The sequence below is a fragment of the Calidris pugnax genome, unplaced genomic scaffold, assembly GCF_001431845.1.
Source record: "Calidris pugnax isolate Ruff unplaced genomic scaffold, ASM143184v1 scaffold50, whole genome shotgun sequence".
Classification (NCBI taxonomy): Eukaryota; Metazoa; Chordata; class Aves; order Charadriiformes; family Scolopacidae; genus Calidris; species Calidris pugnax.
In genome coordinates, this window is record NW_015090780.1 from 940,587 (window position 1) to 963,085 (window position 22,499).

General features: G+C 60.7%; 3 protein-coding genes across 3 annotated transcripts in view; 2 read left to right on the forward strand and 1 right to left on the reverse strand.

Moving 5' to 3' along the window:
• The window catches only part of LOC106895635 (tyrosine-protein phosphatase non-receptor type substrate 1-like), a 21,874-nt gene extending 10,391 nt beyond the window's left edge, over nt 1-11,483 (forward strand). The window contains exons 2-9 of the mRNA XM_014955169.1: nt 27-123; nt 6,831-7,184; nt 7,455-7,769; nt 7,903-8,253; nt 8,512-8,613; nt 9,068-9,089; nt 9,516-9,555; nt 10,259-11,483. Coding sequence (XP_014810655.1) covers nt 39-123; nt 6,831-7,184; nt 7,455-7,769; nt 7,903-8,253; nt 8,512-8,613; nt 9,068-9,089; nt 9,516-9,555; nt 10,259-10,513 — 1,524 coding nt within the window. The 5' untranslated portion in view covers nt 27-38 and the 3' untranslated portion in view covers nt 10,514-11,483. The remainder of the gene's footprint in view (nt 1-26; nt 124-6,830; nt 7,185-7,454; nt 7,770-7,902; nt 8,254-8,511; nt 8,614-9,067; nt 9,090-9,515; nt 9,556-10,258) is intronic.
• A 1,358-nt stretch (nt 11,484-12,841) lies between these two features.
• On the reverse strand, nt 12,842-17,459 carry PDYN (prodynorphin). The gene is made up of 3 exons (XM_014955305.1): nt 17,282-17,459; nt 14,377-14,524; nt 12,842-14,085 (listed from the first exon to the last, which is right to left on the reverse strand). The coding sequence occupies exons 2-3, from the start codon at nt 14,503-14,505 to the stop codon at nt 13,510-13,512; spliced, it is 705 nt and encodes a 234-aa protein (XP_014810791.1). The 5' UTR covers nt 14,506-14,524; nt 17,282-17,459; the 3' UTR covers nt 12,842-13,509.
• A 4,191-nt stretch (nt 17,460-21,650) lies between these two features.
• STK35 (serine/threonine kinase 35) overlaps nt 21,651-22,499 on the forward strand; it is an 18,829-nt gene continuing 17,980 nt past the window's right edge. Inside the window, exon 1 of the mRNA XM_014954810.1 lies at nt 21,651-21,879. Within this exon, the coding sequence (XP_014810296.1) occupies nt 21,651-21,879 (229 nt within the window). The remainder of the gene's footprint in view (nt 21,880-22,499) is intronic.

A 22,499-nucleotide genomic window follows, 5' to 3' on the forward strand; every position in this document is an offset into this window, starting at 1 on the left:
CCCCGGCTTGTCCCCCCCCCCCCCAGAACCCGCCGAGGATGGAGCCGCTGCCCCCCCCCAGGCCCGGCCGTGTCGCCTGGTCCCTGACCTGCCTGGTGCTGCTGGCCCTGCGCGGATGGCCAGGTAAGACATGGCTCCGACCCACCACGGGCTCTCCCTGCTCTTCTCTCATGTTTGGGCGCTTTTGGTTGGTTTGTTTTGTTTTTGTTTTTTTAATTTAATTTTTATTTTTATTCCTGTTTTTCCTCCTCTTTCCCTTCCACCCTCCTCCCTGCTGTCCCTCCGCCGCACGCACCTCCCCGGGCACGACATGATGCTGTCTCGCCGCGCACGTTTGGTTTGACCTTTCCGTGAGATGACCTAGAGCATGGAGATGGCAGAAGAAAGGGGGGGGTGGATTCCGTGGGGCCCTCGCCCGGCTGCTCCTCCGGGGAGCAAACTTCAAGGCAGACATTCCCCTTCTCTCCAGCAAGACCGAGGGAACGAGGCAGGGACGTGAAGAGGCATGTTGTTGTTTCCACCCATTCGCTGGCACCCCCCTGCCAGCTATGTGAGAGGCAAATCTCTGCAAGCAGCCCAAAATTCCCACTCGGAAGCTGCCCGGAGATGGGGAGGATGGTGGAGCGGGTGAGGGGAGGCTCTGGTGGGGGTTACCATGCCTACTCTGCTGGGAACTTGTTTTTCTTGCTGCCCCCCCTGCCTTACCCCCGACGGTATGTGGTTCTTGCTGCTCTACCCAACTGTTGAGCACCAAAGCGGTGGGATTGCACCACTTGGCCCTGCTGGGAGCACTGGCCCATGGGTCAACTCAGGCTCCTGCTGTCAGCCCCGTGGGTGCCCCAACTCTCCCTGGGGCTTGGGGATGCAGCATGAGAAGGGACAATTGGGGTGTGCGCCGCTCCCCGGTTGTTTCCCTTCCCTCGTGAGCAGTGGGAAGTTTCTTGCCCCACCAGGAACGAAGCCCTCTGTGGTGGCTGCTGTTGCTTTCAAGGATGTTTCATTTCTAGGATGTTTCGTTTCGGTGCTGTTCATTTCAGTTCAGATTGCTAAGGAATGGCTCTCCTTCCCGCCCCGCGCTCTCTGCGCCTCCGGGGAGGGATGGGCCTTTTTGCACAAACCTCCCAGGGCAATAGCAACGCCCGGTCAGGAGCATCTTGCTGCTGAGTTTTTTGCCTGATCTGACCAAATTTCACACCTTCCAGCCAGATCCCACTTCAAATAGCCCGGCCCAGGCTCCCACGCAGGTGAAACATCGTCCCGCGTGGGGGAAAGCCGTGCTCCTCCAGGCCCACTGGAACTATTTACTGTCAAAGCTTTACTTGGGCAGAGAGTTGGGCACAAACTTGAGCAGAAAGCAAATGCTTTCAGCACAACACTCATTGCTTTGAGTTGCCTGATCACAACTGAGAAGTGTTGGCCCCAAGCTGAAAACTCCCGGTTGCTGGAAGCCAAGAAGGCTTTGGCGACGAGCGCAGCTTCTCAGTGAACCGTTGTGATTTCCTGCCATGAAAGAAGGGCTCCAGCAAAGCTCTTGAGTTTAATTAAACGTGGCCTTGGAGGAAGAACCCCATTTTTCCGAGCCAGCCTTAGGAAAAGAACTGTCCTGGGGCAGAAAGCCCTGGGTTGTGAGATAGTGTGCGTCCCTGATTTCAGGTTTGAGCATGCAGATCTTTAAATTCTTTTCTTTCCATGTGGTGGAGACCCTGTGGTGAACCCTCCTGGGCCACAGCTCGAACCAAACCTGAACTCCAGAAGATCTGGCCCAGGCTCCCACTGCCGGAAAGCGGCTGCTCCGACGGCGCTTCTGCAGAAGCAAAAGGGAAAAGGGAAGATCCTGCAGGAGATCTTCCTGTAGGGCAAAGAGGAGCGAGATGCTGGGAAGCCGGATTGCAAAGCCCCGTTGCAAAATCTGTGCCGTGCAAAAAACCTTGCTGTGCAGGCGTTTCTCAACGGAGGGTTTGGGCTGCGCTTCCCGGAGCCTGCTCTAAAGAGGAAATCTGTTTGGTCGTGGGGGCTCTGGCTTTCAAGCTGAATTTCTGCTAATGCTGTAGGAGGGAAGCTTGCAAATGGTGGCTGCGTGTGATCCGAGGCTTCCTCTGATGTCACGTATGTAAAATATAGCCTTTACTATAAGCGTCCCTGAGCCGCTCTGGGATCTGCATAGCTCTCAGCAGCTACCCCAGGGTCTCTTTTCTCGTGTCTTCCCCCGAACTGCAGATTCCAGGCCCTTTTTATAGGCAGCACCTGTTAAGTTTCCCCCCCCACGGGCAGCCCTGCTGCAGGTGAAATTCCAACAGGATTATTTTGGGGCTTCTCTTGCCCGTCGGCCCGTTCCTTCAGCGAGTGACCATGGGGCTCTGGATGCCAGGGACCAGCTGCACTTTGCTTCTGGAGCACACAGCCCTTCCCTCGCCATCCCGGAGCTCCTTAACTGGCTCCTTCGGAAGGGGAAAAAAATCTATTTTTATCAGGAAGCATCCAAGCAGCCTCTCCTGAATTAAACCCCGGCCTCTTGCAATCTGTTCGGTATCAAATACTTCAAAAGGTGGAATATAGAAAAGAAAAAAAAAAAATGTGTCACCGCGATGGAAAACTTGCACTGCAGCAGGAGAGCTGGGGATTATTTTGCTCTCAACTTTAAATGAATATCGGGATCAAACCGAATAAGAGGAGGGGGGCTCTGCCAGACCAGGCACAGCCCAATGCCTGTGCTCGTGCCTCTTCTCTGGGCTGGGAGTGCTCTGGGTCTGCATTGAGAGGGTGTTCTACCTATGTGGGAGTTGTCAGGTGATGATATTTTGGGGCTCTAAAACACTTTGCTCATTCTGGAGCGTAGGGTAAAGCAGATTACAGGATTGCAGCACCTGGACTCCCCTTGATCTTGGTGGCAAAAAGGGTTGCGCTCCGACTTCAGGTGGTTTGAAATCGAAGTCTTAAGAAAATAGTATGGTTGGGTGGCACAGTGAGTGTGCGGGTGGGAAGTGGGTCTGTGCTGAACCGGTGCTTGTGGTGAGAAATCGTGGTGTGTCCCACGTGTTTGCAGCACGAAGACACCCTGCACCCCGCTTTTGGTGCACCAACATGTCGTGAGGGTCCGGGTCTCACGTGTGCTGCTGGCAAATACCCGCTGGGAGAGGGCTTAGCCAGGCTCCTGGCCCCACCGCTCCTCGGGATGAGCACCAAGAAAGGGAAAGGAGAAGAGAGACATCATCTCCTGGGTGCAAGGAGAAGCTGCGTTCAGGGGGAAGGGAGGAGAGAAGCTTCAGTGGAAACTTTGCATTTTTCTAACTTGCATATTCTGGGGTTTTCTATCAACTTCCCCTTTGTGTTTTCCCATGGCAGGGGGGGTGGGGGCACTGCTCTGCAGGCTGCTGCTGGAGTTTGAAGGTGTTTCTGAGCACACAATGAGTCAGGTTGGTCCTGGTGTGGGGTAAGCAGTTGGAGAAGTTGGGTGGTCTGGCCAGGACCCCTTGGGTAGGAGGTGTGAGCAGGTCTTGTTAAGGCAGCGCGGTGTTCACAGGGCATAGCATGGCTGAAGCCCTTGTATGATAGGTGTCCTGCAAACCCTGGGTGGTGTGCAGGGACAGGATGTTTGCAGGATGTCCTGCAAACCCTGGATGGGGTGAATGGGAGCACCGGCCCAGCAGAGCCGCGTGTGAAAGTCTCTAAAGTAGCTCACAGCAGAACATATGGAAAAATACCAAAAAGCCACATTTTAGCCCTATCTGAGAGTCTCCTTGGAGCCATGCGGTGTTTTCTGCAGTGACCAAGAGACTGAGGGCTGCCAGGGAAGTGGCACTGGAGGTAGCATGAAGCTCTTTGTTCTCTGGCTGCTGTTGGGACGACTTTGGGAGTAGCAACATCATCAGAAAAGCCCCGTGGAGTGGTGGCCCTGCAGCAGCAGCACCTCTGGCTGCCTGTCACTGGACAACAGCGAGTGCCCTGCCTGTAGGTCCTTCCTTGCAGGGGGCTCACACGCTGCTGCCTGGCGAGGGGGTGATGTGGGTTTGGCGGGGTGAGATGCACAGAGACCGTCGCCAACCCGGCTGGAAATCTGGGCTCTTGGGGGTTTGTCTCTGCTTCTCCATGTCCCCAGGAAGGCAGGAGTGTTGTGCCGAGGTGGCAGTGAGCTACAGCCTAGCCCGTGCTCAGTTTAACTGCCCAGTGCTTTTGTGGATGCTGCGCTGAGATCCCATCACTGCAACCAAGAAATGAACTTTGGAGCTGAGCTCCTGCTCGCCCTGACCATGCTCTGGTGTTGGGGTCAGCTCCTGGACCCCAAAGCAGGTGCTTTTCCCCAGCTCTCTCCCCTCTGGTACAGCGTGTGCCTTGCAGGGAGATGGACAGATGGAGAGAGGGAGGATGAAGAGGAAGCGCTGGGCTCGCTGCAGGCTGGGCTGGGCTCGCCTCGGCGAGGTGGTGCTGGCCCCTCTGAGCAGAGCAGCCCCCTGTGGTGTGGGGGACCCTCCAGGGGAGATGGGGAGCCACCACCCTGCAGCGGTCTCTTGGGCAGGACCATAGAGGGGAGTGGTGAGGAACATCTTCATCATGGGGTGCAGAGCCCCTGTGGCAGGGAGGGGACCTGGTTGCTGACCCCCTGCTTCCCATGGCCCTTGCTGTGTTGCAACGCCACCCCCTAATGAGTGGGGAGGCAACGTGGCTTCATTTGTCCAACTTGGTGGAGCGAGCAATTAGCAAAGTGGCCGCCCTGGGCATCCAAATGGGCCTGGGGGTCTGTGCAGTGGGTGTCTGGGGGTGCCAGGTCCCTGTGCCCAGGGCAGCCTGGTCCCCTCCCTGTGTCACGTCCCCATGCAGGTGCTTAGCAAGAGGCGGGTGATGCTTCTGTGCTTCTGAACTTCCTCTACACATTTCTCAACCACCTCTTGCGAAAGGTCCGGGGGCAGCAGGCGATGGAGAAGCTCAGGAGATGCTGCAGCAGTGGAGCTGGCGCTGCGTGCCCTGTGTCACTGCTGTGCTCTGCACATGGGGGGTTCTGCTCCGGGGCTGCTCCTCTGGATTCAGGTGTCACCCAAGAAACACGGGCTCACCTCACAGAAGCCCAGACCATCGCTGCTCAGATGCAAGACCAAGGCTCAGCCTGGATGATACAGGACATGATGCAAACCAGGTTTCTGTCCTTCCTCGCTTGTCTTCTGGGACAAACTTGTTTCGGTGTCGAGCACTGCTATGGCATTGGCCATGATGTGACTTTGAAGGAAGACATAGCCCTTTGAAGGGCTGAAGCTTTCAGTTGGGAGCATCAGCCTGTGCTGGGGATGCAGCGGACTGATGCCCTGGGCAAAAAGCTGTTAACTTGAGGAATCTGGAGAAACCGTGCTCCTGGTAACTCTGGCCATCAAGATCGAGTGTTTGCGCAGAGAGTGAGAACATCTGTGGATACGCTCAATACCCCTGGAAGTCAGAAGGGATTAACAGCTGCCAAAAATCCTCTCCAGGCTCGGTGGGAGCCAGCCATGGCCGGGAGAGGTTAGAGCAGCTTGTCCTACAGCAGGTCCTCCTGGGAGCCTCCAGCCAAGGATTTTGTCCCATCCTGGGGACAGTTACAGTGGGGGAGGCTGTGGGGCTACCAAGGGCAGCCTTCACAGGAGTCACTGCCCTGGGTTATTCTGGTATGAGAGATGTGGGGTGCAGCTGGAGCCCCCCTGCCAGCGAGACTGAAGAGCTGGCTATGCTGATGCAGCTCCAGTCCTCCCGGGATGATGGTCCATGAGCTCCCAGCACCGCTCAGCTGTGGGGCAGGAGTTACCTGCTCAAACATATGGGGGTCCCTGCATGACCCCGACACCCTTTCTGGGTGCCACTTGCCAGCTCTGGGACTGCAGCAGTCAGCAGTGCCTGGCCCCTGTTATCAGCAGGCAGATTTTAGGTCATTCTCCCACCTTGCTCCCGCGTTGCTTAAAAATGTTCCTTCAAGCAGTGACCTGGATTGAAATCTCGTTCGATTCAGTCGCAGTAACTCTATCGGCCTGGTGTTCCCAAAATGAATCCCTTGATGAGATGCACAGGCTACGGGGTGGCTGTCTCTGCTGCTCCAGCTGGTTTTAGGGAGCAGCAGCATCACTGGGTACCACGGGGCTGAGCCAGCTGGCTCCTGGAGCATCTCTCCTGCACGGCAATGAGCTCAGACCCCCCTGGTGCTGGCTGTGGGTCCACCCAAGGTGGATTTTTAATATTGCCTGCAGAGAGCAGAGCCCCTGTGGTTTTCCTGGAGACCTCAGGGGTTTCTCCCTGCCTGGCTGTGCATGGGGGAAGGAGCATGGGCACCCATGGGGTGCGTAGGGGAGGGGGTGCTTCGGATGGCGGCTTTCTGTTGGTGCTGGGAGATGCAACACGGTCGGCTGGGTCAGGGAGCCTTGTTACCGAGAGGCTTCGAAGGGAACTGCTCTCCTCTGTCGGTGAGGAGCAGGAATGGCTGCTGCCTGACTGGCGCTGGCTTCGGGTAATGGCTGTGCTCCGCTGGGCGCAGCGGGGCTTGGATTCGGTGCAGAAATGGGACAGGCTGGGAGCAGAAAACGCGTCTGCAAAGGGGGAGCTTGCTTTTTGGAGTGTCTTCGTGCCCTCGCTTCCTTCTGACTGACGAAGCTGAGCAGCCCTGGGAGGCAGCACGCTGCGCCGGCAGGCGTGGGCAGCGGGCGTTTGCTCGAGGTTTTTTAGCTGTACGGAGCACGATACGTGGCCAGCTGCTGGCACAGCCCCATCACCCATGGTCTATGCTGTGTGTGCAGCCTGTCCCATGGCCAGGACGGGATGGTGGGGAGCTGGGCTGGGGGGGCAGTGCCCAGCTTAGGCTCTGTCTGTTTTTTCCCCAGGTGCGGGTGCCCAGGTGACTCAGGGCTTTGAGCTGCAGCAGCCCCAGGACAAGGTGTCAATGGAAGCTGGAGAGACGCTCACCCTGACCTGCACCGTGTCCCCTGGTGGTCCCCCTGGCTCCATGAAGTGGCTGAAGGGCTGGGGCAGTGAGAACCAGACCATCTATGGCCAGACAGGCTCCTTCCCCCGCGTGACGAGGGCAGTGGATGAGTCTGAAACAGACTTCAGCATCCACATCAGGGATGTTCAACCCGAGGATGCCGGCACCTATTACTGTGTGAAGTTCCAGAAATTATTCCCGGATGGTGAGGAGCTGTTTCGGCGTGGAAAAGGCACAGAGGTGTCTGTACTTGGTGAGTGGGGCTCCCAGGGCAGCTCCTGATGGGAACCAGCCCTGCCGGGTGCTGCTCCCAGCACAGCCCAGCCCAGCCTGGTGGGCTCTGCTCGGGGCCTGTGAGGATGGGGAAGGGGCGTGGGTGGTGGTCCCAGGAGTGGGTCCCGTGGGCCATCCCTGGGCACATCTGTGGGATGCCCTCTCCTGTGGGAGACCCCTCTCCCTGCAGCCCCGGGGCTGGGCAGGGGTGGCAGAGCCCACTCTGATGGCCCCACACTTCTCCCTGCAGCCAAACCCACCCACCCGGTCGTGTCCGGGCCCGGCCGCAGAGTGGGGCCGGGGGAATCGGTGCCTTTCACCTGCACGGCCGGAGGGTTCTTCCCTCAAGACATCAGCGTGAAATGGTTCAAGAATCGGACCTCCATCTCGGCTCAGCCAGCCCAGATCACCCCCGGGCAGACAAAAGCCTCCTACAACATGTCCAGCACGGTGACGATGACGCTGCGGAAGGAAGATGTCCGCTCACAGCTCATCTGCGAGGTGCAGCACCTCACGCTGAGAGCCCCACTGAGGGGCACGTACCAGCTCAGCCAAGCCCTGCGAGGTGAGGGCTGGGGGGGAACCACTGCTCAGGGTGTCCAGCTCCCGTGGGGCTGGGGTCCCAGGGCAGGGACACGGCACCCCACCGGCAGCGGAGCCGGGGGACGCTGGGCACCAGGCACTGCCTCTCTTCCCAGTTTCTCCCATTGTCCATGTGGATGCTGACCCACCGAGCCCCGTTGGGGTGAACAAAACCGTGAAATTCATCTGCCACGTGAAGGGGTTTTACCCAGGAAACGTGAATGTCACCTGGCTGGAGAATGGGACGGAGATGAGCCTGCAGAACACCTCCCGACCGGTGGAGATGTCCCAGGGCTTGTTCCAGCTGAGTAGCGTGGTGGAGGTCAAAGCGATGGAGGAGAAGAACGGGTCCACATTCACCTGCCGTGTGGTGCATGATGCCCAGGTCCCTGTGGAAAGGGTGACCACCCTGTGGATCGCTGCTCCGGACAGGGAGGGAGTGAACAGCATGTCCACAGCAGCTAATGGTGCGTGAGAGCCACTGGGATTGGTCCTCTGCCAGTGAGCTGTAAGATATCACCCCCCTGAGAAAGTCCTACCAGAATCTGGTTCAAGGGCACAAAATCCCCATACCGGGGGCTGGGGGGTGTGATGCTGGCAGGTACTGAGCTGTTGTCCTCGGTGCTTGCAGCATCACCCAGCCAACCCCAGCTGTAAGGCTGCGGGGACTCTGTCGGTACCAGCGTTTTCAGGTCCGTGGTGACCTTCTTGCATTCATGTTTCAGGCAGTTTGCTCGTGATCTATATCGTGGTGGGAGTGGTCTGCACTGTGCTGGCCCTGCTGGTGGCTGCAATCCTTTACCTCATCCGGATGAAGCAGAGCAAGGGTAAGGAATCCCACGTGCGTGGCAGGGAAGCACCTGCTCCTCACCCTCTTCTTCCTCTCTCGAGCATCAGTGCTTGGATTCTGAATTCACGGCCGTGTGCTGGCAGCTCCTGCCCAAAGGGGAGGATGGACCAGAGGTCTCCAGGCTGTTTGCAGGCTGCAGGGAGAGCTCTCCCTGGTTGCACTGCGTGCCACTGCCTGCCAGGAGCAGACTCAAATGTGCTGCTTGTTCCTTGCCCCTAAAAAATGTCTGACCACCTCCTGCCCTCTGCCCGAAAACACTCCTGCAGTAAATGGAGTGAAACTCCAGGAAACTGCAGGCACTTGCCTCTGGGAAAAGATGTGTATCTGCTCCTGCAGCGTTCTCTGCGTGGGGGCTCACGTGCCTGGGGAAGCTGGAGGGGGGTTATGTTGTTTCCTGAACTTTCTTCCCTAAACTATTTCTCTTCCTCCAGGGAAAAGCTCGCCGTCCGCTAGGTAAGTGTGGATCTCCTCTAGTCACCGAGACAACCACAGGTGCTCTGAGCTGGACATCTCCAGCCCACAAACTGGGGGGGGGTCCCTTGGGATTGGGATGGAGCTGGATCCCCCAAAGCTTGTTGTGAAAGGGAAGGCAGGAGTGCAGGCTCTGCTGGTCTCCCTGACTGCGGTTCTGCCCCCATGGTGACGTTTTACCCGAGCATTTGGGTTTTGGGGAGGCTGAACAAGTGGGTGGGAGCTGGGTCTCCAGCCTGCAGAGATGTAGCTGGACCAGCACGTGAGCAAATAGTCACCAGCGAGGACTCCTGCTGGGTGCTTCTGCGAGAACCTTGTTTTGCATCTGAACCCCCACCAGAGCTCCATCGCTAGGGAAGAGGCACCAGGGCAGTTGGTCAATTGGATGTGTTTTGTTCCCCCTTTCAGGTTACATGAGCCAGAGAAGAGCAGTGAGGCCACTACCCAGGTGTGTTGCTCAAGCCTGGGACCCGGGGAGGGGGAGCAGCCGGGAGGCACCAGAGCTGCGGGGTGGTGGTTCCAGCATGAAACATCTCCGTGTCTCCAGTGGAGGGTGGTGGTTCCCCTTGTGAAACGTCTCGGTGTCTCCACGCTGTGGCTGGAGAAGGGAGCAGAAGCTGTCCCGGGGCTGGGATAGCCACTTCCCGGCATCTTTTCTGCCTTCGGCCCCCTCTCCTCCTCCTCTTCCTCCTCCTCCCAGGAAAATCTGGGTTTGTGCTGCCTGGAGAACCAGCTGTGCGATAGCCAACCAGGCTATTTGTGGAGTTGTTTTGCATTTGGTGACGCAGTTAACGAGCAAAGTCGTGATCAGCAGCAATCTGTCCATCCCTCCCAGCCTCTGCCAGCTCCCGCGTGGGCATCGCTGGGCAGGCTGGCCCTTGCCCGTTCCCACCAGGATGGGGTGGCTCTTGAATTGCAGTGGTGGCTCTGAAGCCTTGTCAGTGGCAGCAGTGGCTGCTGATTTGAGGATGCAGCCATGGGGTAAAGCAGTGCTGTGGGATTGTCCCAGCCAGCTGCTGGCATCATTTACCCGGTACAAGCAGAGACCAAGCTGTCCCAGGTCAAGCTGCAGCTAGATAGAAGCGTGAGGCTTTAGGTTTGGTGCATAGGGTGGGTCCTCCTGAGTGAGGAACTCTTGCTGTCTCCCGCAGGAATCTGACCCCAACAACCTGACCTACGCGGACCTCAACTTTGAGAAAGAGAAGAAGTCCATCCGCCGGATGGTGGAGATGAGCCAGCAGTCAGAGTATGCCTGCATCCAGACCAACCGGGCGCCCAACGGCGATGACAACCTCACCTACGCCGACCTGGACATGGTGCACCTCAGCAAAGCGCCCAAGCGACCGGCCCCGCACCCCGAGGAGACCGGCTCTGAGTACGCCAGTGTCCAGATTCCGAGGAAGTGAGCAGGGCTGCAGTGGCTGTCGGGACCCCCTGCCCCATGGGGAGCTGCCCTGCTCCTCCCCGGGAGGATTTTCTTGGAAGCACCACGTGATGTGAAGACGTGCTGCGGTACCCACGTTTTGGGGTGGAAATAGAGCCTGCAATACTGTGGGGGTCTGCTCCCATCCTCAAAGACCTGATTTTTTGGGGGCAGCTTGGTCCTGGGGCTGCCAGCTCCATCCCTTGAGGACCTCCACCCCCCCCACAGCCACGGGGGCTGCTCAGCCTCGATGTGCCAGGTTTGCCTGCCAGCGGGTTAAGCCAACAGAGCTGTGGCTCCTCGGGAAGCTCTAGCTGGGCTGAAGACATGAGGACAGTGCCTCCACACCCGCTCCTGTGGGGATACCACTGCCTGGCCAGGCTTGCACAGCTTCCCACAGCCACCCTGATCCTGCAGGGACCAGCCAGGACCCCCACACTGCCTTCTGGGGCTCTGCCACGGCGCCTGGAAAACAAACTCTGGCTTTAAAGGAAGGACCTGAGCGTCCACCTCTCTCTTCCCAAGTGTCCCTTCTGCGGGACCTCAGTCTCGCACCAAGGCCAATGAGGCTGGGAAGGCTGGCGAGCCGAGCCCCCCTGCTATGGGCTTTCCCCCCAGTCCTGCTGCCCAGGGGAGGCTCCAGGTACGGCTCTCCGGCACGGAGCATCCTCCTCCTCCTCCTCATCTTCCTCTGCACAGCCTTGCCCCACACCGGGACCCACCAGCGCTACCCCAGGCTTGTACAAAGCGTGCAGCTCCACGCCGTCCAGGCTGCGGGTGCCCCCGCCAGCCCCATTCCTCCCTCCCCACCCCGGGAGCTCCCCGCAGGTACTGTGTAACATGTTTTGACTGTTTTGACATGTAACTGTTAATTTTTAGAGCTTAAACCCAATGTTTTGTGTTGTACGTGGGTGTACTGCTGTGTACTTAACACTAGAATAAGATGTGCAAAATCAAGACTGAGTTCTCAGTGAAGACCCCTAAACCCCCTGGAGACCCCTAAACCCCCTAGACCTTAAAAGAGACTTACACACGTACCCCCCCCCACCAAGACTCTGCTGTGGGGGCCAGGCAGGCTTCTCCCAGTCCACCCATGGGGACGAGTGTCTTCCATGTCTCCCTGGACCACCGCACGGGGCCAGCACCCTGCGTTGGCTCCTGCAGCAGTGGGGGACACATGGGGCTGGCCCCACAGCTGCTGGCAGGGGAGGGGGGGGACAAGGAGGGGGGGGGCTGGGGAGTCTTTGATAACAACGTGACTGCTTGTACATTTTTTTTTCTTTTCTGCTTGCAAGATATTTTTTATAATAAAAGTGAAAAGTCCTGTGGCTGCTCCCGCACGTCAGCGTGTCCCTGCGCTCGGGGCGGTCACCTTGTCCCCTGCGGTGGGGGTGCATGGTGGGGTGGGGGGCTGCATGTCCTGCAGTGAGGAGTCCGGGGGGGGTCACCTCATCCTGCACAGCCCTGCGGGAGGGAAGAGAGGAGGAGGAGGAGGAAGGCGGCAGCAGGTTGAGGTTGGGAGGGGGGCTGTGGTGGTGGTCCCCCTGGCAGGGTCTGGCTAGCTCTCCTTGCTCAGCCCCACTGCAGCTTTAGGTGCCCCCATTCCCTGGGAGTGCCCAAACCAGGGTGCAAGCAAGCTGCAGCCTGTGCCATGGGTGAGCTGAGCATGTCAGTGCTCTGCAGTGACGCCCCCTGCTTTCCCACCCCCCACAAGCTGTGTGGGGCCAGGACCTGGAGCCCGAAGCTTCCCCTTGCACCGAGCCAGGAGGAAGGTGAGGTTATGAAGGAGAAGTTTGAAAGGGAATGTGCTGCCCAGGCTGGGCTTTCTCAGCACTGACTGGCTGCTGGCGGGGTCACGCCATTCCCAAAATGCGAGCAGGAAGGGAACGGTTTGGTCACTGCCCTCAGCAGGGCTGGCCCCTCCTGGCCAGGGCAGCTGCTGGAATTCCCCAAGGGAGCCTTCCCTGGGGGTGACTGGGGAGCCCTGTGCTGCGGGAGGTCCCCAACCAGCACCCCACACACACCTAGGCTGGGCTGAGCATCCCTGCCCTTGCTTGGCTGGGGGGGGGGCCCTACCTCCCCCAGGGCATGGCTCCAGGGGCAGCAGCAATGGGGTGTGTGGGTGCCCCGTATCCCCCTCAACACCCATGGCGTGGGGAGGGTATCACTGCTGCTGCCTGCAGGTCTTGCAGCTGGCGCCTCAACCCTGGGCACCCATGCCCCCCAGCCCACCCCTCAGCCCCACCTTGGGGGTGTGTGGTCCCTTCGTGCGTGGTCCACCCCATGGAGGACACTCAGCATCTGGCACAGCTTCGTTGGCATCTGCCTTTTATTGGCTGCGAGGGGAGCAGGGGTCAGGGCGAGGGGTCTGACCCTGCCTTTGGGGGTTCTTCTTTGAGGGGGAAGCCTGGAGGGACCAGGCGGGTGCTGGGACAGGTGGAATTTGGGGAGGGGTGTCGGGGCTGTGCTCAGCCAGCTGCCCACCCCGGTGATGGTGCCGCAGTGCCAGCCCTGCCCCGCTGCCTCTCCCACTGCCGTGCTGGCTGCTCGGGCCACCTACCAGCCCAGAGGGACTCATCCTGCCCTGGCTCATCCTTCCTGGTGCTCAGAGACCGTTGTCCTGTACATCAGCTGTGATGGTTTCCAGACCCTGCTGCACTTCCACACCATGGGAAGGTGGAGAATACATGTCCCCCCCCCTCCATTTGCCCCCCCAGGAGCCCTGGGGCTGGACCCACAGCCACACCACCATCAGCTGGAAGGGTGGCACTGTCCTCTCAATGCACAGGGTCCCTAAGGGGTGGGCAGGTGAACCAGAGAGGGACAAACTGGGGATGGAGACCCGTGGTCCCCTGGGGGGGTGAGGCAGGGATGATTCTGGCCACGCCGGGATGGGCAGGGGATGGGGATATGGGGGTGATGGCGTGGTCCGGGCTGGCAGCGTTGGAGACAGTGGTGCCACCCGTCCCACACCTGGCTCTATAGGTCCAAGACCTCCCCTGAGTAGGCGCTGGGGTCCTCATCCGACCGCGTGGTCACCTTGAACTGCCGCCGCAGGAAGCCCCCGTAGCGCTTCTGATTGTCCCACTTGAGCTTGGGCCGGATCCGGCGCATGAAGCCACCGTAACGCTTGTGCAGCTCCGCCAGCTCCTGCCCCTCAGCCCCGGCACCCGTGGGCTCCTCGTCCCCATCACCTGCTGGCCCTGGCCCCGGGTAGTCCTCGGGGGCCGCCCGCTCCCCTGGCTTGCGGCCGAAGCCCCCAAATTTCTTGCTGAGGCCGCCCTTGCTGTGGGCGTTCTCACGCAGCAGGGAGAGCAGCTTCCCCTTGGCCATCATCTTCTTCATGAAGCCCCCGTAGCGCTTGACCGGCGCCGGTGGCAGCTCCCCAGGACCCAGCTCCTGCTCCAGCTCTTCCTCACCCTCCTCTGCTTCCCGAGGGGACGGGTCTGGCCCTTCGGCCAGGGCCACCAGTGGGGCCAGGAGTGCCAGCGCCTTCCTGCAGGTCTCCCACTCAGGGCCGGGTGGTGAGGAGCCCTGGCATTCCCACAGGCACATCTGCAAGACAGCGGCACCGGAGCACCCACCGGCATCACCCCGCTGCTCGGGGTGACCCTCCTGTGCCTTCCTCCCACCCCACTCCTGGGGTGCCCCCACCCCAAGCCCAAGGGTCCATACCCACCATGCCACCAAGCCCAGCAAAGAGCCAAACCTTGCACGTTCCCAGCACCCTGGAGTGCCCACGACCACCACCCTGGCACACCAAACTTTGCCAACCATGCACTGGCACCCATGACACCCCCGCCGCTGTGCCCCGCCCCGTAATGGCTGCTTGGGGCCATCACTCACCAGGGGCTGGATGCTGCTCTCGGTGCCACGGGTCTGGGCTGCGCAGAGGGAGCACTGGGTCATGCAGTCGGCGGATGCCACCGCGGCCATGGAGAGGCAGAGGGCCAGCGCCAGCGCCTGCCGCGCCATCTCACCCCGCAGCCACTGCCTGGGGAGGGAGAGACAGCACAGAGCCCGTCACCTTCCCCGCACCGGCTCTAGGAACCCTGTCACCACCCCACTGGCACCCTCGGCGCGGGGTACCTGCCACCTCCACCTGCGTGGCTGCTCCTGGGGACATGCACCAGGATCTGTGCCCATGGGACTCACCTTTGGGTGCTGCTCCTGGGTCCCAGGCAGGGAGAGAAGAGGACAGGAGTGACCAGCAGGGACACCATGGGATGCGATCCCTTAGCCCAGATGCAGCCCAGTTGTTGGCACAAGCCCTGAGCCACGGACAGGCCCCCAGGGCCACCAATGGCCTCGGGACAGGGACCGTCATCCCATCCCATGGTATCCCATGGCATCCCATCCCACCTATCATTCCTTCTGTACCATTAGAAAGAAAAGCCCCCTTTTTTTTTTTCTTTCGCGTTGAGTTTCTCTGCAATATTGCGATCGCCACATTTGTGCGGTGCGGGGGGGATGAATCACAGCCTCTCCCCCTTGGCCTTGGGGAAGCAAAGCACCACAATCAGAGCCACTGGCAGAAGGGGACAGGAGGATGCCATCACCCAGTGCAGTCTCACCCCAGGTTGAAGCACTGGGGCAGCCCCGGCTCCCCTCCCTCCCACCCGCCGCTTCTGCTGGGCTGGTGCAGGAGGAGGGAGGGGGAAAAAAATCCAGATTTTGGGTGGAAGCCTACCTGTAATCTGTGATCGCAGTCCTTCAGCTGTGCCAGAGCATCTTGCCTCTGTGGATGAGGCCAGAGAGGGCTGAACACACCGTGCAATGGCTGGGAGAGGGGCTGTGCCAACGGCAGTGCCCGGTGCCGCTCCAGAACCCCCCAGGTGAGGCTGGAGAGACCAGTGCTGGCCCCAGCTGCAGTGCCAGGGGATACCATGGTGCCACTGGGACCACAATAGCCCTGGCAGCAAGAGCTGATCCCAAAAGGGTGCGCTGGCAACAAGCGCCCCCCCCCCGCCAACCTCCTTGGCTGCTTTTATCTGGGGTGGAAAGGCATGACCCAGAGGGATCTGTTACACATGAATGACGCATATTAGAGACTATTGTATTCTCCAGCAGTATCTGCTAATGTACTGTAATTGGCACTGATGAAGAAATGTTAATGCCACAGTATTAATTCATGCTAGATTAAAATTTAATTTGAATTATCTGCACCATCGTGTGTCAAGCTGTCTGCATTCCTCGGCTGCAGCGCGCACCGGCTCCCTGCCGCCCTAAGAGCATCCCCTCAACTCGCCCTGGCAGAGCCGTGGGCACCGGGGTGGGCAGATGCCCAGGATGGGCACAAGCACGGCGGGACCTCAAGCCAGCCCTCACCACAGAGACACAGCGAGGGTCCCTTATTGCCTCGCCACCACCGAGACAGCCCTCATGAGCGAGGAGCCACCAGCCGCGCAGGTAGGTGCCAGCTGCAGCACTGAGAGGAACGAAGCTCTCAAGAAAAACCTCTGGCTGCTTCCCAGCAGCTCCGCTGGGAAACCTATTCATCCCAGCTTTCCCCACCAGCTTCCCCTCCCTTGTCCCTGCCGCGCTCCTCTGCTGCCGGCAGCCCCGCTAGCAAGAGAAGAATGGGGGACTTGGTGGCACTCAGGGAATCAAGGACCCTCCATGACCAGACACCCCGGGACACTCTGCTGGAAACCTACCTTGTCCAGGAGGTGCCACAAATACCCCCCCAGCACTCCCCGTGCTTCTGCAGTGAGGAGGGGGGGACCGGTAAAATTGGGGCAGGAAAAGGGGAGAGAAACAAAGGGCTTTGGAAAAAAAAAAGCGAAAAGACGGACACAAAGAGAGGAAGAAAAAAGCAGAGTTAGAGCTTGATCCTGCGTTACCTGGAGGAGTCCTGAGGCTCTGAAGCCGTCCCTCCTGCAGAAACACCTCGCTAGGATGGTGACAGTGCCTGGCAATGCCAGCGGTGGGTCCCGGCCACCGCAGCCACCCTCAGCACGTCCTACCTGTGTCGGGCATCTGCCAGGGTCCTCTCCTCCTGTCCTGTTTCTACTCTGGTTTTTGGTCCCCATGCTTTGCTCTCGAGTGGAAAAGCCCCGAGCTCCATCCGTGCACCCCAGGGGACAGTGACAGACTTGGCAGCCCAAGGAGAGACAGGGAATCGGGACTGTGTGTGCCAGAACCAACCCCCCCAACCACAATTAACCTGCAATTATTTCTAGCGAGGGATGTGAACAGCTCTCCCAGGCTGAACAGGTCTCTCCTCCCACACAGGTCTAACTCGGGCAGGTGAGGACCCTGCAGAGATTTCTGGTGGAGAAGAATCGTCCCCTTCCAGCCGTTCCTTTCCTCACCTTTAAAAGTGGTGACGCCTGGAAACACTTTCAGGATGAGGCTTCTCAAAAAAGCTGACGACTTTTGGAAGAGAATTGCAGCGAAACCCAGCCCTGAGGTCGCTGCTGCTGCTGCTTGGTGGGGGGAGACGGCAACCTCCCCCCATCCTCTCCCCCAGCTCCTTTTGCCCCTCTGAGCCCCGGGTGTCCCTGCCGCAAGGGTGGAAGAGGTGGCATTGGTATGGAACCAAACCCCAGCCGAGCTCTGGAGAGCAGTGCACGGGCTACAAAACCGCTCGAGGGACGAGGGGAACACCTGCAGCCGGCTGGGAACCTCTCAAAATAACGCAACCAGCCCGACCACAAGCCACTTTCAGGGGTTGTTTTTAAAAAGAGTCACTCTTTGGTGAGCAGGAGTGATACCCCAAGCTGTGCCCTCGCCATGGAAGCAGCCCTACCTGCCTCTGCTCCCCGTCCCGCCGAGCACCCGCTTCGCCGACTCAGGACGGGGTGGTGGGGTGTCCCTCCGTGGGTGTCAGGCTGAGCCGGTCATCGGTGGCGGTGGCAAGGCCACTCTGGCTGGTGGCCCTGAGGCGATGCCCGGGGGTGCCCACCGGACTCGCCGCCCGCAGGCTCCCAGCCCGCTTTTATGGCCACGGAGTCTCCTCCTGCAGCGGGGCCCGGCTGCGCTCGCCGCCGCGGAGCCAATCGGGGCGAGGGAAGCTGTGAATAATCAGCCCCGCAGCATCCTCACCACCTCCCGAGCAGGCTCTCCTGCCGTGCCGGGGCCATCCCGCAGCCCCCCCGGCCACCCCGGGGACTGGGGTGCATGTCCCGCTGCCCCACCATCACCGGGGACCCCCGACAGCCTCTGTCCTCGGGGCCAAAACACCTGCTCCAAACACAGGAGGTGGCAGGGGACTGGGATGGGGTCCCAGTTGTGTGTCAGAGGAGTTTGGCTGCCGGGGGTGTGATTTTCCCCTGCCCACCAAATTCAAATCCTGCCCAAGAAGGAAGGGGGGATAAGGGGGTGAAGCCCTGACTCCCTCAACTCAGGCTGGGGGGAGGCACAGTCCATGTGGTGATGCTGGGGAGAGGAGTGAGCCCGTCCGAAGCTGCTGGGAAGAGCGAGAGGGTCTTCATGTCCTTGGAAAGGCTGATGTCCCCCCCCCCCCAGTCCACCCAGCCTGGCTGTGGCTGGGCAGCAAAGCCCTCACAGGGAAACTCCCCACCTCCCCCCTGAAGGGGCTCAGACCCACCGGGCTTCCCACCACCACCCTCTCCCCGTCCCCCCTCCTCCTGGGGACAAACCCAAAGAGATGAGCCACAGGGCAAATGGAGTGGGGGGGGGGGCCCACTTCAGCCCTGAGTCCTGTGCACACATTTCCAAGTGTGATTCGGAGGTGAAGGAGGGCAGTATGGGGCACCCCCCAAGCCCATGCACCACCATCCCCCTGCACTGTGACCTGACAGAGGTATAGGGCTGGGGGGGTCCAAGGCACAGACCCCCCCCGGGGCCAGCCCATCCCATCCCATCCCCTGCAGCCCCGGTGGGTACGAGCACACCCCACACGCTGCCGGCAGCGCAGCCCGTCCTCTCGCCTTGAAGATGGAGCTATTTTTATCGGAGCTCAAGAGGGATGTTTCCCAGCAACCTGCCTTTCTCCCCGGCTCGAACACCGGCTGCTGGACCCAGTGCCCCCGACTGAGCCCTCCCGGTGTTGGCAAGGGGCACGGGGGACATTGGCATGGCTGGGACCCTCCATGGGACACCCAGAAGAGGCAGCTGGGCAAGCAGAGCAGCCTGCCCACAGTCCCCTGTCCCCAAGGCTGGTGGTCGCCTCTGCTAGCACCCATGGTTGGGGTGCCAGGCTCTGCTCCCCAGAAAGCACGTGGGACCCCACGGCTTTTGCTTGGAGATGGATTTGGGCTCCCCTGGGCTGGGGCTGACCAGGCTCAGAGGGACTGAGGGAGCAGGGTGAGGCAAGGGCAGGGGCATCCTGCATCTCCCCAGGGTCGACGGAGGAGATGTCCCCTGTGGGACCCATCCCGGGAGGCAGCAGCGCTGTGGCAAGGGGGGACAGAGGCTCAGACACCACGAGGGCACGGGCAGAGGGCAGCCACGGTCTCCCCTCCCTGCGGTGTGCTGGGCTGTGCAGACACAGAACAAAGAGGAGGAGAACAAAACGCAGCTGCAAACCACCACAGACACACTCAGCCGGGGGGCTGCCGGCAGCCCCCAGGCAGGTTTAACCCTTGCTGCCAGGACCAGCAGTCCTGTGGGTACCACAGACACAGTGGGGAGGAGTATTTCTTACACCAAACCCATCCAATAGCCCTCCTAAGACCTCAAGTCCATCCCTAAAGCCCAGCCTCCCCGGTTCAACCTGTTACACGGGCAAATGGCTCTGTTCAGGAGCCGTGACATGTCCCTGGGTGAGAGAAACAGCATCGCCCCAAAGCCCAGTGCCTGCTGGGGACACGGAGCATGGAGGGGATGAGGGTGACCTTGGCTGCCACCAGCTCCCCACCCCAAAAGCTGACCTGCTTGCAGCACCCCCTTGGAGCCCAACAGCCCCGGGGTGCAGCCACCTCCCAGTAATTGCACCAGAGGGAGATGCGCTTCTGGAGACGGAGCAAACCCCGCAGGAACAGAGAGAAAAGTCATTTGTAATAAGGTTCCTTCCTCAGGGTTGATTCTTTTTGCTCCAGGAGGGAGGTCAAGTTACTCCTGTCCCCAGAGTGGAGTCACCTTATTTTCTCGGTGTGCTGTGGATGTACTGAGCTGGGTGAGAAGGTCCTCCCCAGGGCCAGTCGTGGTCCGGGCAGGTGTGGGGGTAAGAGGGTCCCCCTGGGAAAGGAGCTGGGAGCGAGCCCACCCACCAGCAAGTTTAATTAATATTCATCTGCCGCTTCCTAATGGGAAACTGTCTCTGAGTCACGCTGACATTTCCCTGGGACAATGGTAATTAAGCACCTGGGTAAGAGAAATGTGCCGTAATAGAAAAGTTAAGTTTTTCTTAACTACATGAGTGAAAAGCGGGTTCGGCGAGGAGGGGGACGAGCGTGCGTACCAGGCTCCCGCGAAAGCAAGTGGGAGGTAATGGCAGATAACGTCACCCCCGGCAGTGGCACAGCTCTGCCCCGACGCCCCCAGCCCAGACACGGCACCTCGGGCTCCGCAGCCACGAGGGTGGCTGGTTCCCCATCCCGAGATGGGGGGAAGTTGTCCCCACAGGCAGGAAGGGCCATGCCAGTCGGCTGGGCTGTCCCCAGGCACTGGGACCACAACTTGGTGCTGCCGGTGGGAGCATCCCAAGGGAACCAATCTCTCCACTGTGGTTCCTCCAGCACCATCAGCTTTACCCTAATTCAGTGGGACATGTTTTTTCTAGAAACTCCTAAAATGTTCACTCTCCCTCCTGGCCCTAAAGTGATACCAGGCTGCCACGGGCGGGCAGGAGGTGGACTTTTTGCAGGCAGATGTGGGCACGGCAGCAAGAGCCACCTGCGGCTGCTGCCGGGCTGCAGGGCAAGGGATGTACTGGGTGCATTTTGTGGGTCATGAGAGACACCAACAGCTCTGTGGGGAGAATTTTGGGGGTGGGCACACTAAGCCCAGGGGTCTCCTCTCTGATTGTCCACGACAGCATTGGGACAAACATCCAGTAGCTGCACTGGGATGATCTGGAGGCAGGTGCCAGGCGGGCAGCACCGAGCAGAGGGGGTCACCCTTGCGGGGGATGCAGCAGAGGGTACAACAGCGGCGTGGGACCGGGAGCCCATTCAGCCCCTGCCTGCATCATGCTGTGGCAGCTCAAGGTCACCGCACAGCCCGGGTTGGGCACACGTGCGGGCACACGGTGACCTCCCTGCGTGGGCAGGGGAAGCACAAGTGGCCACTCGACGCCAGAACAAAAAGCAGAGCCCATGACGAGTCACGCCGCTGCCATTGTCCCCCACCGCAGAGCGGCACAGGGAGCAGGGGATTGAGGCACAGCCCCCACATCCCCCAGCCCCGGAGGTGAAATGGGCTCCATTTAAAAGCAAATTGAGTTCAAACCACTTGCAGGGGCTGCAGCCTGTGCTGTGCCACCCAGGGTCAGCCCCACAGTGGGAGCCATCACCCACCCCACATGCCAGACACTGGGTGCTGGTAGCTCTGGGGGTCTCCATCCCCCTCCGGGGGGGGCGGGATCAGCATGATGCAGCCTGACTGTGTGATCGGAAAGGCACATGCCTCAGAAATGAGTCAAGAAACCAGTAATTTTTCGAGCTCCTCCATAAAGTGGCTCTGCAGACGCTTTCCTTGACCGCCAGCAGAGTGCCTGCCACTAATGTCACCCATGTGGGGGGCAGAAAAACGTGGAGAGAAAAAAACTGGAAAAAAAAACCCTGTTTTATTGCCTTTCACCCTCTCCCAGCCCATTGGGGGGTGGCACAGTGGCATGTGAAGCCCCAAACCCTGGAGGCCACCAGTTGCCCACCCCCAGCAGCACCAACCCAGCAGCCCTGATGCTGGGATTAGCCCTCCCGCATCGCCCGGGGAGGATGGATGCACGTGAAGTCCCCAGCCCGGGGGGGTGACGAACAGTTTGGGGACGGTGTGTGGGACAAGGACCCCCTGCGTGGGGACGTGGCCATCCCACACCACCTGTGGCCAAACCAGCCCTGCAGGGAGCCAGGACCCCAGTCACGGGGGACACGGCCATCCCGGGGGGACACCCTCCAGCCCCGGGGGGACACTGCTGCCTCTCAGGGTCCCGGCACCCGGCAGTCACCGTGCCCCCCCCTTTGGTGGCCGATGCATTTCCCGTCCCACCGGTCATGCCCCCGGGATCTCAGCGACTTTCCCGGGGAACTTCCAGCTGGAAACCCCCGGTGAGCCCCGGGATGGGGGAGTCGGACCGTCCCCGGCAGGGTGGCTGGGAGGGACCCCCGAATGCTGCCGAGGGTGGGGGGGTCTCAAACCGCCCCGACCCCCGTGCCCGGCCCTTCCCGGTGCGACTGCACGGCCCCGGTGCCCCGACCTCCTTGCACCACGTGGCTACCGCCGGTACACCGTGCCCCCTTCTCCCGCTGCACGGTCCCCGGGGCATCCCCCCCCGCGGGGTCACCGACACCCATCCCGGGGCACCGATCCTCCTCCCCGGGGCATTACCCCTCCCTGGTGCATCACTCCCCTCCCCGGGGCATCCCCCCCGCGGGATCACCGACACCCATCCCGGTGCACCGATCCTCCTTCCCGGGGCATCCCCCCCGTCCCCGGGGCATCCCTCCCCGTGCACCGATCCTCCACCCCGGGGCACCGACCATCCCGGTGCGGTTGGAGATGGGGGGTGCGGGTCACCCCCGCCGTTACATAAGGGGTTACGTCAGGTTATGCCACCGCCGCCCCTCCCGTTAAGACGCCGGTGCCTCGCAGCGTCCGGCCCCGGAGCCCCGCCGCGGCCGCGCCTCAGGTAAGCCCCGTGAGACGGGCCCGCACCGGGGCGGGGCGGGGGGCTCAAACCGGACCGGACCGACCGGGGCACCGGCAGCGCAGAGCGGCCGCCCCCATGACCGGCTTGTTTACACCGGGGCGGCGCCTACCACGACGGCGGCGGCAGCGGGGGAGGAGGGGGCGTGAGGGGGGCTGAACCCGCCGCCTCACGGAGTCGCCCGGAGCGGCTGGGC

Excerpts from the sequence above, each read along its gene's own strand:
- PDYN (XM_014955305.1), bottom strand. The coding sequence starts at position 14,505 with ATGGCGCGGCAGGCGCTGGCGCTGGCCCTCTGCCTCTCCATGGCCGCG. Across the intron at positions 14,086-14,376 it reads AGAGCAGCATCCAGCCCCTG|ATGTGCCTGTGGGAATGCCA; the intron begins GTGAGTGATGGC and ends GCTGTCTTGCAG.